Below are 12,328 nucleotides of genomic sequence, written 5' to 3'. Positions count from 1 at the left end.
CTACTTCTCTGTTATGAGGCACAAGGAGGATAAAGCTTGGAAGAACACTCCACCTCCCACTCCTGATTCAAATGTTATTGCCAGCACAGCTTAATTAGTTTTGCTCAGCTCTTTTTGAGATTGCACTTGGTAAGCTCAAACACAATTACCTGACTTAAATTCATCTTGTTGGCTTTTGTGTGATTTTTTCCTTCACATAACTCTTCAGAGATGGCTTTGTTCTTCCTCCATCTTCTTGATCTCTTTTCTAAATCATAATGGACTTCTTCAGTCTCACTGCTGTCCGAATACTCCAAGCTGGTTGCTTGTGGATTGAAATTTACGTCCAGTTCTCCATGGAAATGTTTTTTTTCCATTCTGGGTTTATCACTTTGAGTTCTGCTTTGTAACCAGAGAAGTTTGCTAGGTCCTTTAGCTTCCTGGGAAGAGTTTACTGAAGATGTTTCAGAATCAGAAAACAGTGTCTCAGTGTTGGTGTATAACCCAGAGGAAGGGGAGTTCACTGCCTGGTACTGGTCATTCCCATAAACCCATTCAGTACCGTACTGGGAACCGGTGTAATAGAAATCATCTGGTAATTGCCGAGGTCTCCGACGCAGCTTGTTCAAGGCCACATTCCAGTCATAGTCATCCTCGCTGTCTGAGCCCATCTCATCATAGGCAGACACAATGCTGGATTCGTTCTCCAAAGCTTCAAATACTTGACTCTTTGGTTTGGCAAGCATCCGGGGACGAGGCAAAGTGACATTCTGCAGAGCTACCCAGTTTCCATCAGTGCTTTGGAAAACAGAAGGCGGATCTAGGAAAACGAAACAAGAACAATCATCGCTATGTGATCACAGTGTGAAAGGCTCATTTTCCTTGCCAGTTTGTGATCAACTGGCCACAAACTGGAGGCTTCAACAAAACTAATGAACAAATGCAAGTGTTGCCGCTACATGAACTCTCTCATGTTGTGAGCTATGCTGCTCTATTCTTTTTAATCAAAAGCCACCACATAAAGTCACGGCAATGACTATTTAAAATGTGAGAGTACTTGGACCAAAGTTTTTTTCTAAAATAATTATTAGGAAAGGCTGAGGGAACATTGGTACACAGACGTGTATAAATCCTGTGTTTCGCAAATGTCTTCAATTCTGTGTGCAGTTCTGGTGTCTCATCTTGAAAAGGAAAGATGGAAAAAGGATCAGAGAAGAACAAGAAAGGTTGCACCAGGTTCTGGAGTGGCTTCCATTCAAGGAATGATTAAGTAAACCAGAGCTCCACTGTCTGGAGGAGAGAAGACTCAGCACACCCTAAAAGAGATGGGAGAATATCTTCCAACCTAACTATTAGAGGACATGAAGTGAAACTAGTGAAATCAAGGTTCAAAACAAGCACAAGAAAGAAGTAGCATGCAATGGGATGCTTTCTCCTAATTTTTCCTAGGCTCTTGGTTATGCTTGCTGTTGCATCCTAGACTATATGTTATTTTTTATGACCCATGCATTGCTGCTCTTGTATTCTTACACTTTTTCAGAGTATGCTTTACAACTCTGACAGAAAAAAAAAAAAAGCCACTAATATGCTCAAAGAGTTCTGTATAACTCACATAACTGCACTTCTTAATTTAGATCCCACTTCCAATCAAACTTGAAAAATCTCTTTATAGGAAAGGTGAATGTGTGATGACTCTACCTCCTGCAGCAGCTGAATATATATCTAATGCTATGGAGTTACACAGTAAACTCGGTTTACTAAGTTTTCAGCCTTATGGATTCCTTCCATGGGTTCAAATTTGTCATTTCCAGAAAACTGTAGAAATTCTTATTATAAACTATCAGTTTTCTAAAACTGTAAACAGAACATCACTATTTAAAAGAGAAAATCACTATACACTGGATAGTGTTGAAGAAGATACCCAAACACCTCGCATTACATGATTATAAATACTTGGAGCTCAAGAAGATGACTTTTTCCCTGGAATTGCTCATAAAGAACGTAAGTATGAAGTAAGAAGGTGTGATCAATTTAAAAAAAGTCTGTGGTGCACTACCATCAACAAAACACCCCCACAAAAATGAAACAATAATTAAATGGTAATTAAACTTAAGAGTTATGGAAGATTCAGAACAGATTTTGTATTTGTTAATCATTTGAGTCCTTTTGGCTTGTTTTCACTTTCTAAATTTCATGCCAATTCAGAGAACTTGAGAAAATACATCACTGAAGACATTCTTACTCCTGCTTAAAAATAAATCAAAACATTAATAGTTTTCTTGTAGCAGTGACCAACTGAGGATATAACTGAAGTCAGGTTTATAGGGAGAGCTGATAACTCTGTATTGTAAGAGCTGATTTTGGAGAAAAGAAAATACAAGCTATCAAGCATAAGGAACTTCTGCTTGTTCACTTTTTCCAACCATGCTCACTAACCTAAATATAGGATTGTCTTGAGAGAAAGAGGACTTTTCCTTAAAAGCATTGTTCCTTCAAAGCAAACAGCTCTGCAAGATACAAATCTTCAACAGGAACTGTTGCACCACATAACACAAATGCAACGCAATGGAGTGTTGCACCTTTATACTTTTTTCTGTCCCAAATCACATGCCCTTATTTTTTTAAGCAATGACATGTAAGAATCGGGCGAACATCCTCAGTTAATCAAAAAAAGGACAAGATAGTAGTTGATTATATCTTAGGGGGCAAGAAGGGTGGAAAGAAAAGCCGCTGAGAACTTTGTATTCAGAAAGCTGACTAAGTTTTGCCCAGCTTCAAGAAATGTCAAATGCTCCATTCCTGATTTTCCAAAACAAAGTCACTTACTTGAAAGAATGGATTTTGCACACAATTCATTTGGTATACACTCTAAGTTATCCTTGTGAAAAGGAAAATAGATTTAAGAAGTATCATTGTGAAACTATTGCTAAAGAGGAAAAAAAAAAACCCAGTAATTCGTGATTTGGCTCTTGAATCATCATTTAAACCAGTGCAAATTGTCATCAAGATCAATTGTGAACTGCTTTTTGGCTACATGACTGAAAAGCTCACTGATGTTGCCACTCCAAACTCTTGGTTGAGATTTCTTTTGTTTTCTGTATCCTAATACAGAGCTGCTTACTACTGAATAGGTGAGATCATATTTACACAAACTAGCACAATCAGGTATTTCCTACAAGCTCAATAGGCACCACGATTTCACCACAAATGTGGTTCTTAGATGAAAGGAGAAGAACAAATCCTCTGAGTAGAGCACCTAGAGGAAACTGGGTCAATTTGTCATTCTGCTATGGTTAAGCCATTGTCAAGTACTAAATTGCTCAACAGTTGAATTCAATGGGATTGAAGTGGGTTCTTAAATTTAAGCACCCAATTAACTGCTTTACTGAAAATAGGTCTTCCACTACAAACGCCAGGGGAACAATGCTTCTGACAGGGGGTTGAATGAGCAGCTCACAAAGTAATGCGTACTTAGGTCAGATTTTAGCACTACTTTGCTATCATTTTCTTCTTTGGAGGGAAGGGTATTAAGTCTGTCTAATTTTCTATCTCCCCAGGTTATCAACTGGCCTTACAGATTAACGAATCAAATTGATGGGCAGCCCTCATCCCTGGTCCCCAGTACACCCAAACACATATTTTGGCTGGTTCTACTTGCCCACACCTACTGAGCCAGCTGTGGGGGTTACAGCACCAATAAACTCACCCAACAAAAGAGAAGTTTTATCTTCATTAACCAAGCAGCAGGAACAAGCAGACTCTGTTGTGTTGGGACAACAGCAGCAGATATGCTATTAATAGCTTTGCTGTTCCCCATCACTGGGAGCCAGGAGCTGCTGCTGTAGTGAGTGGTTCAGCCTTTCCCCATGTTCACCTGTGGGGATGAAAACCAACCAACTCTTCTGAGCAGCAGTTGCCTGGTGCTACACTCTTGAGGCCTCATGAACACTACAGCCAGGACAAGAGAGGCAGTGGAAATGGGACCCCCTAAGAACTGGAACCACCTTCTTCAATGACAGCTTGTACTTATGTCATCCTCACGTAAGCTGGAGAGGGTCCAGCGTAGGGCAACAAAGATGATTAAGGGAGTGGAGCATCTCCCTTATGAAGAAAGGCTGAGGGAGCTGGGTCTCTTTAGTTTGGAGGAGACTGAGGGCTGACCTTATTAATGTTTATAAATATATAAAGAGTGAGTGCCACGAGGATGGAGCCAGGCTCTTCTCGGTGGCAAACAATGATAGGACAAGGGGTAATGGGATCAAGCTGGAACACAAGAGGTTCCACTTAAATTTGAGAAGAAACTTCTTTTCAGTGAGGGTGATGGAGCGCTGAACAGGCTGCCCAGGGGGGTTGTGGAGTCTCCTTCTCTGGAGACATTCAAAACCTGCCTGGACATGTTCCTGTGCGACCTCACCTAGGCGTTCCTGCTCCAGCGGGGGAACTGGACTAGATAATCTTTTGAGGTCCCTTCCAATCCCAAACATACTGTGATACTGTGATACTGTAAGCAGGAATTTGCAACCTCTCCCAGGGTGCTGATTCAGGAATGGGGCTGTCTTAGGAAGCCACCCACCATTCATATTCATATCCATACCTAATGTACAGGAAGACTGAGGACACAGATCTAGGGAAACTGCTGGTCTGTGAGGTTCCTACTCACACGGGTTCCTCAAATTCAAGTGGAAGCAGCAGGTAGTAGGACTGCACAGAATGCCGCAATGGCGAATTCATCGGTATTGAAAACCAAGGTGTGAGGTGGAATCCTAACCATGAATTATTTCACTGTTTGTTTCACCATGTAACCTCATGAAAAGCTAACTTGTGCAACAGAAGGGAGTCTGTGGGCAGCTGCAAACTCCTCCAACTGGAGGACAGACAACCAGGTGACAAAGCAGGGCCCTTGGGCTCTTTTGTCTTAAAAGCTCTGAAATGTATCCAAATTACATGCCTAATGTTTCGTAACAGTCCAAAATCAACTCCCTAAAGGCCCAAATTTTGAATCTTTTCTTGGAAAAAATACAATGGCCAGATAAGCAATAAAATCATGACACTCAGCATCACCAAACAGACATCTTTATATGTGGCCCTTGAAAGCACAGCGGCCAGCAGAAATTTCCTGGAGAGGGTCTTTGCTTCAAGTCATATTTATTCCACATGTGAGTACTGAAAAAAGAATCATATTCGTACTAGAAGTATTTACTTGTTTCATTTAGCCTGTCCACACTTTTCCAGCTAGGTAATGCAGAGAGCTTGCGTTCCTTCTGTTTCTTGAATTGTCCTTTTTGCTGCCTCCAAAGAGCCTCAGTCACAGACGATGCAGGGTCTAGTCCTTTGCTGGGCATATCTTCACTAGCCAGGGAGAATGCAGACTGAGACCTCTGTGGGAATAAAAATCAAAAAGCATAATTTAAAAATAGAAATACTTCATTATCAAACTCTTTACCTTAATTAGTATGAGTATTCAGTTACCCATGGAAGTGTGGTATCTGCCAGAATGCAGAAATGGAATTTAATGTATTCAAAATAATTGTTTCAGCACTATATTGCTTATTTATGTGCATTTCTGATACTACGCAAGGAAGCAGGAAATTGTTTGTACTACCACAGACCAGATGGAGAGAAATAATTAAGGTGAAGTTAGGAATGTGCTTGGTGAGGACTGATATCTAACTGTTTCGACTCAAGCTAGCCAGAAAGAGATCCCATTGTGGTGAGACATGATGATCTATTGTTGGCTCAACAGGCCATCTGGTGTAACGATTTGCAGAAATTAAAAATTAAAAAAAAAAAGCAAACAAACAGTCTGTTCCCCAAAAATAGATGTGCAACTCAAGTGATTCTAATGCAGAATTCTTTTGCTGGCTAGGACATACATAAAACACAATATGCTGGGCAGTTTTATGCAGTCTTGCTAATCAAGTCAATATAGACTACAATCCATCTGATTCTAGGAAGGTCATATTTGAAGTCAAATGAGGTAAAATACTGTTGTGATTGTTAATGAGCCCTAACTACTACTGAGGAGAAGGTGCTTTCCTTTGGATCCACATAAATATATCATACATTTCAGTTCTGACTTAGGCACTGGGGTCAGTTAGAGAAGCCACAGTTAAATTTGGTCAGATTTAAAAAAAAAAATGTGAAAGATGGCAGCGTCCTGCTGATTTCAGGAGAATTTACTCTTACAGGTCTAATAACACATGTAATTCTAGAGACGAGGCTACAGCAGCTCAAGTCAAGTTTTAACATCTGGTCGACACTATTTTGCTGCAACATGATTTTTTTTGTAATTAATAACTTTGCTTTTGATGACAGTATGTGCTTAGGCAGCTTGAATGGCAAAAGAGATCACTCTTTCAAATGACAATTAGCTTTTTTCTCCATAACTTTTTACCTCTCAAAACCTCTGTCTTGGCCTTCATAACAAAGTCAGTAAAAGATGCCTGTGCATGGCAGGGCTTCATCAAGAAGTATTGCTTTCAAGTGGCTACTTTTCTGGCTGCACCTCCTCCCATCTGAAATGCTCCTGAGTGCGAACCGTGCACCATAGCAGAAGATTTACTTACCTGCCAGTCTTCCTGTATCTTTTGCTCAGCACTGTGATTTCATAAAAGATTCAGTAAAGAGAAACACAACTAAGCACTAAGGGTTTAGTTTGGTTTCTGAACTGTGGAGGAAAAGCCAGAATCAAGTATTTCCTGTAACTGCAATGACTTGGTTCATCCCATCCATTCAAAGACACAGGGTCCTAACACGATGCACTGGAGAGTTTCCTTTCCAATCTAGTAACATGAACTACTGATACCAAGCTCATAGTACTGTGTAATTTTACTACAGGGAATCTTTCAGATAAGCTGCTTTCACAAACCAGCTATATTCAAGTGCATATTTAGGCTGTTTCAAACCCCAGACTAGATCTTCAACTTATCAAGATCACCTGAATTCTCCTGGACCCTGTAAAAGGGTTAATAATTTAACACAATACAGACAGGTACATAAATAATTTTGCTATAGGAATTTGCTCATTAACTTTGATTTCATCCTGCCAGGATATATGGGCAATATAATCAACTCCGCCACAAATTTGCTGTCTGAACTGTGACAAGTTTTAACTGCACCGTGGCCCATTCTGTTGTAAGGCAAGAACTACTGAACTTCCCATTCTTACAATAAATTAGGTCCAGTTCACATCTGACATACCCTCTGATACTTTATATTAAAGTTGTTACACGCTGAAAGTAGCACGTTGTAGTGGTTGTCACTTTTTTCACAGTAACAAGAATATTCTTTTTCCATGTATATTGCAAATACAGAGAGATAAGAGATGCTGAAGAACACAGAAGAAGGAATGTCCTACAGCTTAATCACTAGTATCTATTTTCCCTTATTACTTAACAAACTGAATCATAAGAAGGAGAAGAAAAAGAATCAGGAAACAAGTAGTCTGTTTAATGATAACCTGGGCTCAAATAATGAACAGTTGTTTCTCATAATGTAAAATCTGTAGGCTAGACAAGTTTTCTGGTGTTTTGTTTAAACAGCAGCTTCTCACCTGCCCACTCGCTGTTCCACAAACATCAGAGCGAAGGCTGCATCGCAGTGTTGGCAGCGTCGGCACTTTGCTCTCAACCAACCTGAGACCGATGCAGTTCAGCCCTGGCAACGCAGAACTCGGCACGGGCTGTGAAACCCACTGAAGGCGCTCAGCTAATCCTGCCCTCAGACCCTACAGCAACCCAGCTCTGAGCTATTTAAAGCTAGCTCAGGTGCGTCTACACCATAGGACAGACACATCCTTCAGAAGAAGATACACAATAGCTTGAACCATTTTAAAAAGAAGAAAATGAGCAGGAAGGGTCTGATGGGCAAAAAGCACTGAAAAATGGGGAAGCACAGAAAAGAAAGCAGACACAGACCCTTGTGGTGCAGCAGCCTAGGATTTCAAATAAGCTTATCCAAAACAAGCTGTTTCTTTTAAATTGTGTGCGGAAACCTTCGGGTCAAAGTCAGTGCGAAACTGCTCTCCACAGTTTCTGTCAATGGTATGTGGAGAGCAGGAAACTGGTTTTACGCAGGAACTACTGCTAATTCCCAGGACAATTCCTCCAAATGTAGCAAGGGAAAAAAGATGCACCCAAAATTTGGCTGGAATCCATCCACATCCTTATTTTACACCTTGTGTGAATTTTTGATAAAATCTGTCTTGGACTGCTCTGTTAGAAGTACCGCCTCTTCTCACTGAAGATGGTCCAATATCACAGAAGGCTCAAGGAGAGATTTTTTTATAAATAATCAAGAAGTGACAATGTTCTAATAAGCTCCAATTAAGAAGAATAAATAAAAGTAGAGGATTAGATTGTTTTTCTGAAAGTTAGTTTTAGAGATAGGGATGGATGGACAGCTAGAAGAATTGTGTCTTACACAGACACATATGAGACAAAGTGTAAATATTCATCCCCAATAGCAGTTTAAATCACTGGTGCAACCACAAGTAACCTCAATAACAATACAAAAAAGAAGTGTCAATAGCCCAGCTTAGTGGAGGAGCAGGACAGAAGCATATCCTGGCATAAGAACAAATCAGTCTATATTGGCATAAACAGGGCAATTTTTTTCAGAGCACAAAAGCAAATGCTTGTCTAGAAGTTTCTCTCCAATCAATTACTGGCCTGACTGATGACACAATCTGAAAAGCAAAAGACTCAAGACTTCTTTTTGCTGCTTTTGCAATTAAGAGCGGACTGTGATGTTACTTACTTATCATGAGGTTACACAGCAAAAGATTTAATCTTGGTTGGTGCATTTGCATCAACTTCAACACAGCTGGCACCACTAACTCGACAGCCCTACAGCTATAGCAAGAGCTTCAGCATGGGCTACAAACCTCTGTAGAAGCCTGTCCATGCTGCTAACTACACTGCCACACTGCCTGGGGCAGGCAGCAGACATACACGTTGCTGTGCTGCATTTGTGCCTCCCTTCCTCACTGAGACAAAAACCCACCTGTGGATCCACAGGGGACGTGTTTCTCTTGTGGACATGTGCTTAGGAAGCTAAACACTGAACATAAGGGAACAGGATTGAGAAGCCTACCTAGAGGCTGGTGCTCCAGGTAATTTTCCTGTGCATGGATGCAGGGAGGTCCTAGAGGTAAGGCCAGCTACCCCAATAGGCTCTTGGAGGGGTTCGCATTGGAACAGGGGGTATAAACTGACCAAATGAAGGAGTCATAGCCCTCAGTCTTTAACAATTGCCTACAAACTTGGACAGCAACAAGATCTCAGGGCAGAATAACCAATCCAGTCTATTTTCCAAAAGTATCCCAAAAATATAGCAGCCTAAATATGACTTTCAAAAGGAGGCAGGAATGTAAGAGCTTGGGTCCTCATGTCGTGATTTATGAAGACATGAGAGGCCAAGAATACCCTTCCCTCCCAGCTAAAGCTACTGGCACTTTACATAACCAGAAGTTCTGGTTCTTCAGCAAAAGACATAATCAGCCAGGTGCTGTTTAGGTGTATTTATTTGTGATTAATTACAAGGCTGTGCTTTACATTTGCAGTCAGACACTAAGGTACTGCAGCTGTTAGTTTTTGCAATAAATTAGTACATCAGCAGATGGCATTGCAAGCAAACAGGTCATTTGCCATGTTCGCTGCACATTCTCCTACCTTGGAGGCTGCACACTGGATTGCTGTGCGGTAAAACACAGCTTGCAAAATATAGTTACAGTATTGACAGGCATTTCCAAACGCTTTAGTTAGATGAGTTCCCCACCAAATCCTGCCTACTTGCATCTGCTCTGAGATTTTTATTTCAAAAAGAAATTCCAGACACATTATCATTATGAATCTCTCTTTTTTTTCTTTCTAACCCTTCTTCAGGGGATTTCTGCTGCATAGTTATCATGTCTGGTTGCTGAGAACTCAGCCTTCATTTTGTACCAGGCTAGTACTAAAAGGAATAAGTTTTCATGTACAGTCCTGTTTCACTCCTGGCCTTCAGGCAATGCAGTTTCTGAAGATTAAAGAAGGAAGGAGTGAATAAAAAGTAATCACATACAATGTCTCCTGTTACTTAATAGACATATTCCATCTTCTGAGTGTCTGTAACAATTTGCAAGTTCATGCTTCTGAACACTAAATAAATAAAAACAAAATAAGTAAATCAAAGCAAGAACAACTTTTAACAAAAACCACTTGTGAACACTGAGTCTAAAGTTGACAATCTATAGGTTATTTACCTTTAGTAACTGTCTTATATGTATGCATATTTTTTAGACAGATAATATACAGATTTTGTTCTACATTCTTCTGCAAAAGTTGAAAGAGTGTCATCAAAGGGTAATTGCCCTTGCTTCTAAAGAGAAGTCAAAATAGCAATTCAAAACAGATCCCCAAATCAATGACTGAACTCTACAAAGGCTATTCCAGATCATGCACATTTTTCTCCTCACTTCCCTCCTGTTTCACCCTATTTCTTCAGTCTCCTTTAAATAGTAAAACTGTGGTTTATTCTGCACTTATTCAGAGCAGACAAAGGACTCTCTCAGCTTCAGAAGGGTATGGCAGCTGCAGGGTCCCCATGGCAGGAGCCCTTGCAGGCTCTGGGATCTCAGCACCGGGGTTGAGGGCAAGGAGGGCACCTCTGGATCTGGGTAGCAGAGTCCTGTGCTGAGCAAGCTTGGACCTGTAGGGCAGCTCTTAATTCGGGCTTTGAAGACTAGCTTGTGTATTCAGGGAAGCAGCCTAGAATTGACAGCACAAACACAGATGGTTTAAACACAACCTTATCCACCCCCTCTCCTTACCCGCAAATTCTACAGCTACGCCTGCAAGCCGTGCAGGAAAAACCCCTCAATCGCTTCTCTTCTGTGCTCTGTGAATACAATTAATGCACAGACAGAACCAGCAGGTCCAACCCACCTGAGCAAATACAGTAGCAATCCCTAAGCATCAACAGCTAATGCATCCTCTGGTAAGTAAACACCCACACCAGGAAGGAGACAGTGTGAGCTTGCAAACGGTGACACTCTGCCACAGCCTATTTATCCCTGGAAGAGATTTTTTGCTCTGCTCAAATGTATGCAGTCCAGACATTTAGCAGTGGGAGTGAAATACCAAGGGTTTAAAGCATCTGTTCCTTAGTTAATCTTGTATGTGGAAAAGTATCTGTTAACAACCCTATGGCTTCTGAAAAATGGCAAGAACAGGCAGATGAATAGGAGATTTTCACACTCAACGGCAAAAAAACTCTCTTCTTCATGCCCTGACCTAAACCCTGGTTACAATATCTAAGTCATCAGGGCAAATCCTTGAAGAGCAGACTGGGAGAAAGCAAAGATGACTGCAGCCTCTCCTACAAAAGCCTTAGAACATGTGTCCTTCCAGGGTCTGCCCAAGCTGGCTGCTTGTTCACTTAGTGACACAGACATAGCCCAGCCATACTTTAGGTGGGTTTGACATCCTTCCGCTGGCCTCTCAGGCAGCTGATCCTCTTAAAAGCATTGTTCCTTTAAAAGGACTACAAAGATAATTCTCAGCTAACCAGGAATGGGTCCGTCAGCAGTATGAATTGCACAGCTGTGTAATAATATGTAGAGCCACATCTGGGTGTGTGTTTATTTTGGTTCAGTTTGGGATCCAGTGATAGGCTGCAAGGGAGAGAGGCAGGAGGTTATTCCCCAACAAACCCATTGCTGCTGAGCATACAAGTAGTTCTACACATCACCACACAGAAGTATAACCCATAGAGTTTGAGAGACTTTCTGTCCTCTCAAATAGTAAGCAGGTCCCACACATGAAAATGCTACTGCTTTGGTTGCAAGGGATTTGTAACATAGTAACAAGGGATATTTAAATATTGTTTTCAGAAGATGAGTATAAACATCCTTTTATTGTACTTATGGGGCTAACAATTTAGGAAAGTACTAGCTGTATAAAATAGCATAGTTCAATCAATGTAATGGATTTATGTGAACATCTCTACAGAAGTTTGTGGTGAGTCAATTGTTACGTGCTTTGACAGGAATAGAAGGCAGATGTACCAATGCAATTGTAATTTAAACAGCACTTTACAGGTACCCTTGTTCACTGTATTTGTCACTGGTGAAGTCACACCTTTAATGCTGTGTTCAGTTTTGGGTCCCTCACTACAAGAAAGATGCTCAGGTGCTCGAGAGAGCTCAGAGGGGGACATCAAAGCTGGTGAAAGGTCTGGAGCACAAGTCTGATGAGGAGCAGCTGAGAGAACTGGGGCTGTTTAGCCTGGAAAAGAAGAGGCTGAGGGGAGACCTTATCGCTGTCTACAACTACCTGAAAGGAGGTTGGAGCATGGAGGGGGTTGGTCT

General features: G+C 41.1%; 1 protein-coding gene across 3 annotated transcripts in view; it reads right to left on the bottom strand.

Annotated features, from left to right (window-relative positions):
• MYRIP (myosin VIIA and Rab interacting protein) overlaps positions 1 to 12,328 on the bottom strand; it is a 220,324-nt gene that overhangs the window by 33,895 nt on the left and 174,101 nt on the right. For all 3 annotated transcript variants that reach the window (XM_082044877.1, XM_082044878.1, XM_082044879.1), the window contains 2 exons: positions 5,180 to 5,357; positions 150 to 799 (listed from right to left, as the gene is read on the bottom strand). In XM_082044877.1, coding sequence (XP_081901003.1) covers positions 150 to 799; positions 5,180 to 5,357 — 828 coding nt within the window. The remainder of the gene's footprint in view (positions 1 to 149; positions 800 to 5,179; positions 5,358 to 12,328) is intronic.

Source organism: Streptopelia decaocto (genome assembly GCF_964273445.1).
Source record: "Streptopelia decaocto genome assembly, chromosome: 2".
NCBI lineage: Eukaryota > Metazoa > Chordata > Aves > Columbiformes > Columbidae > Streptopelia > Streptopelia decaocto.
This window is presented reverse-complemented; position numbering and strand designations above follow the sequence as displayed.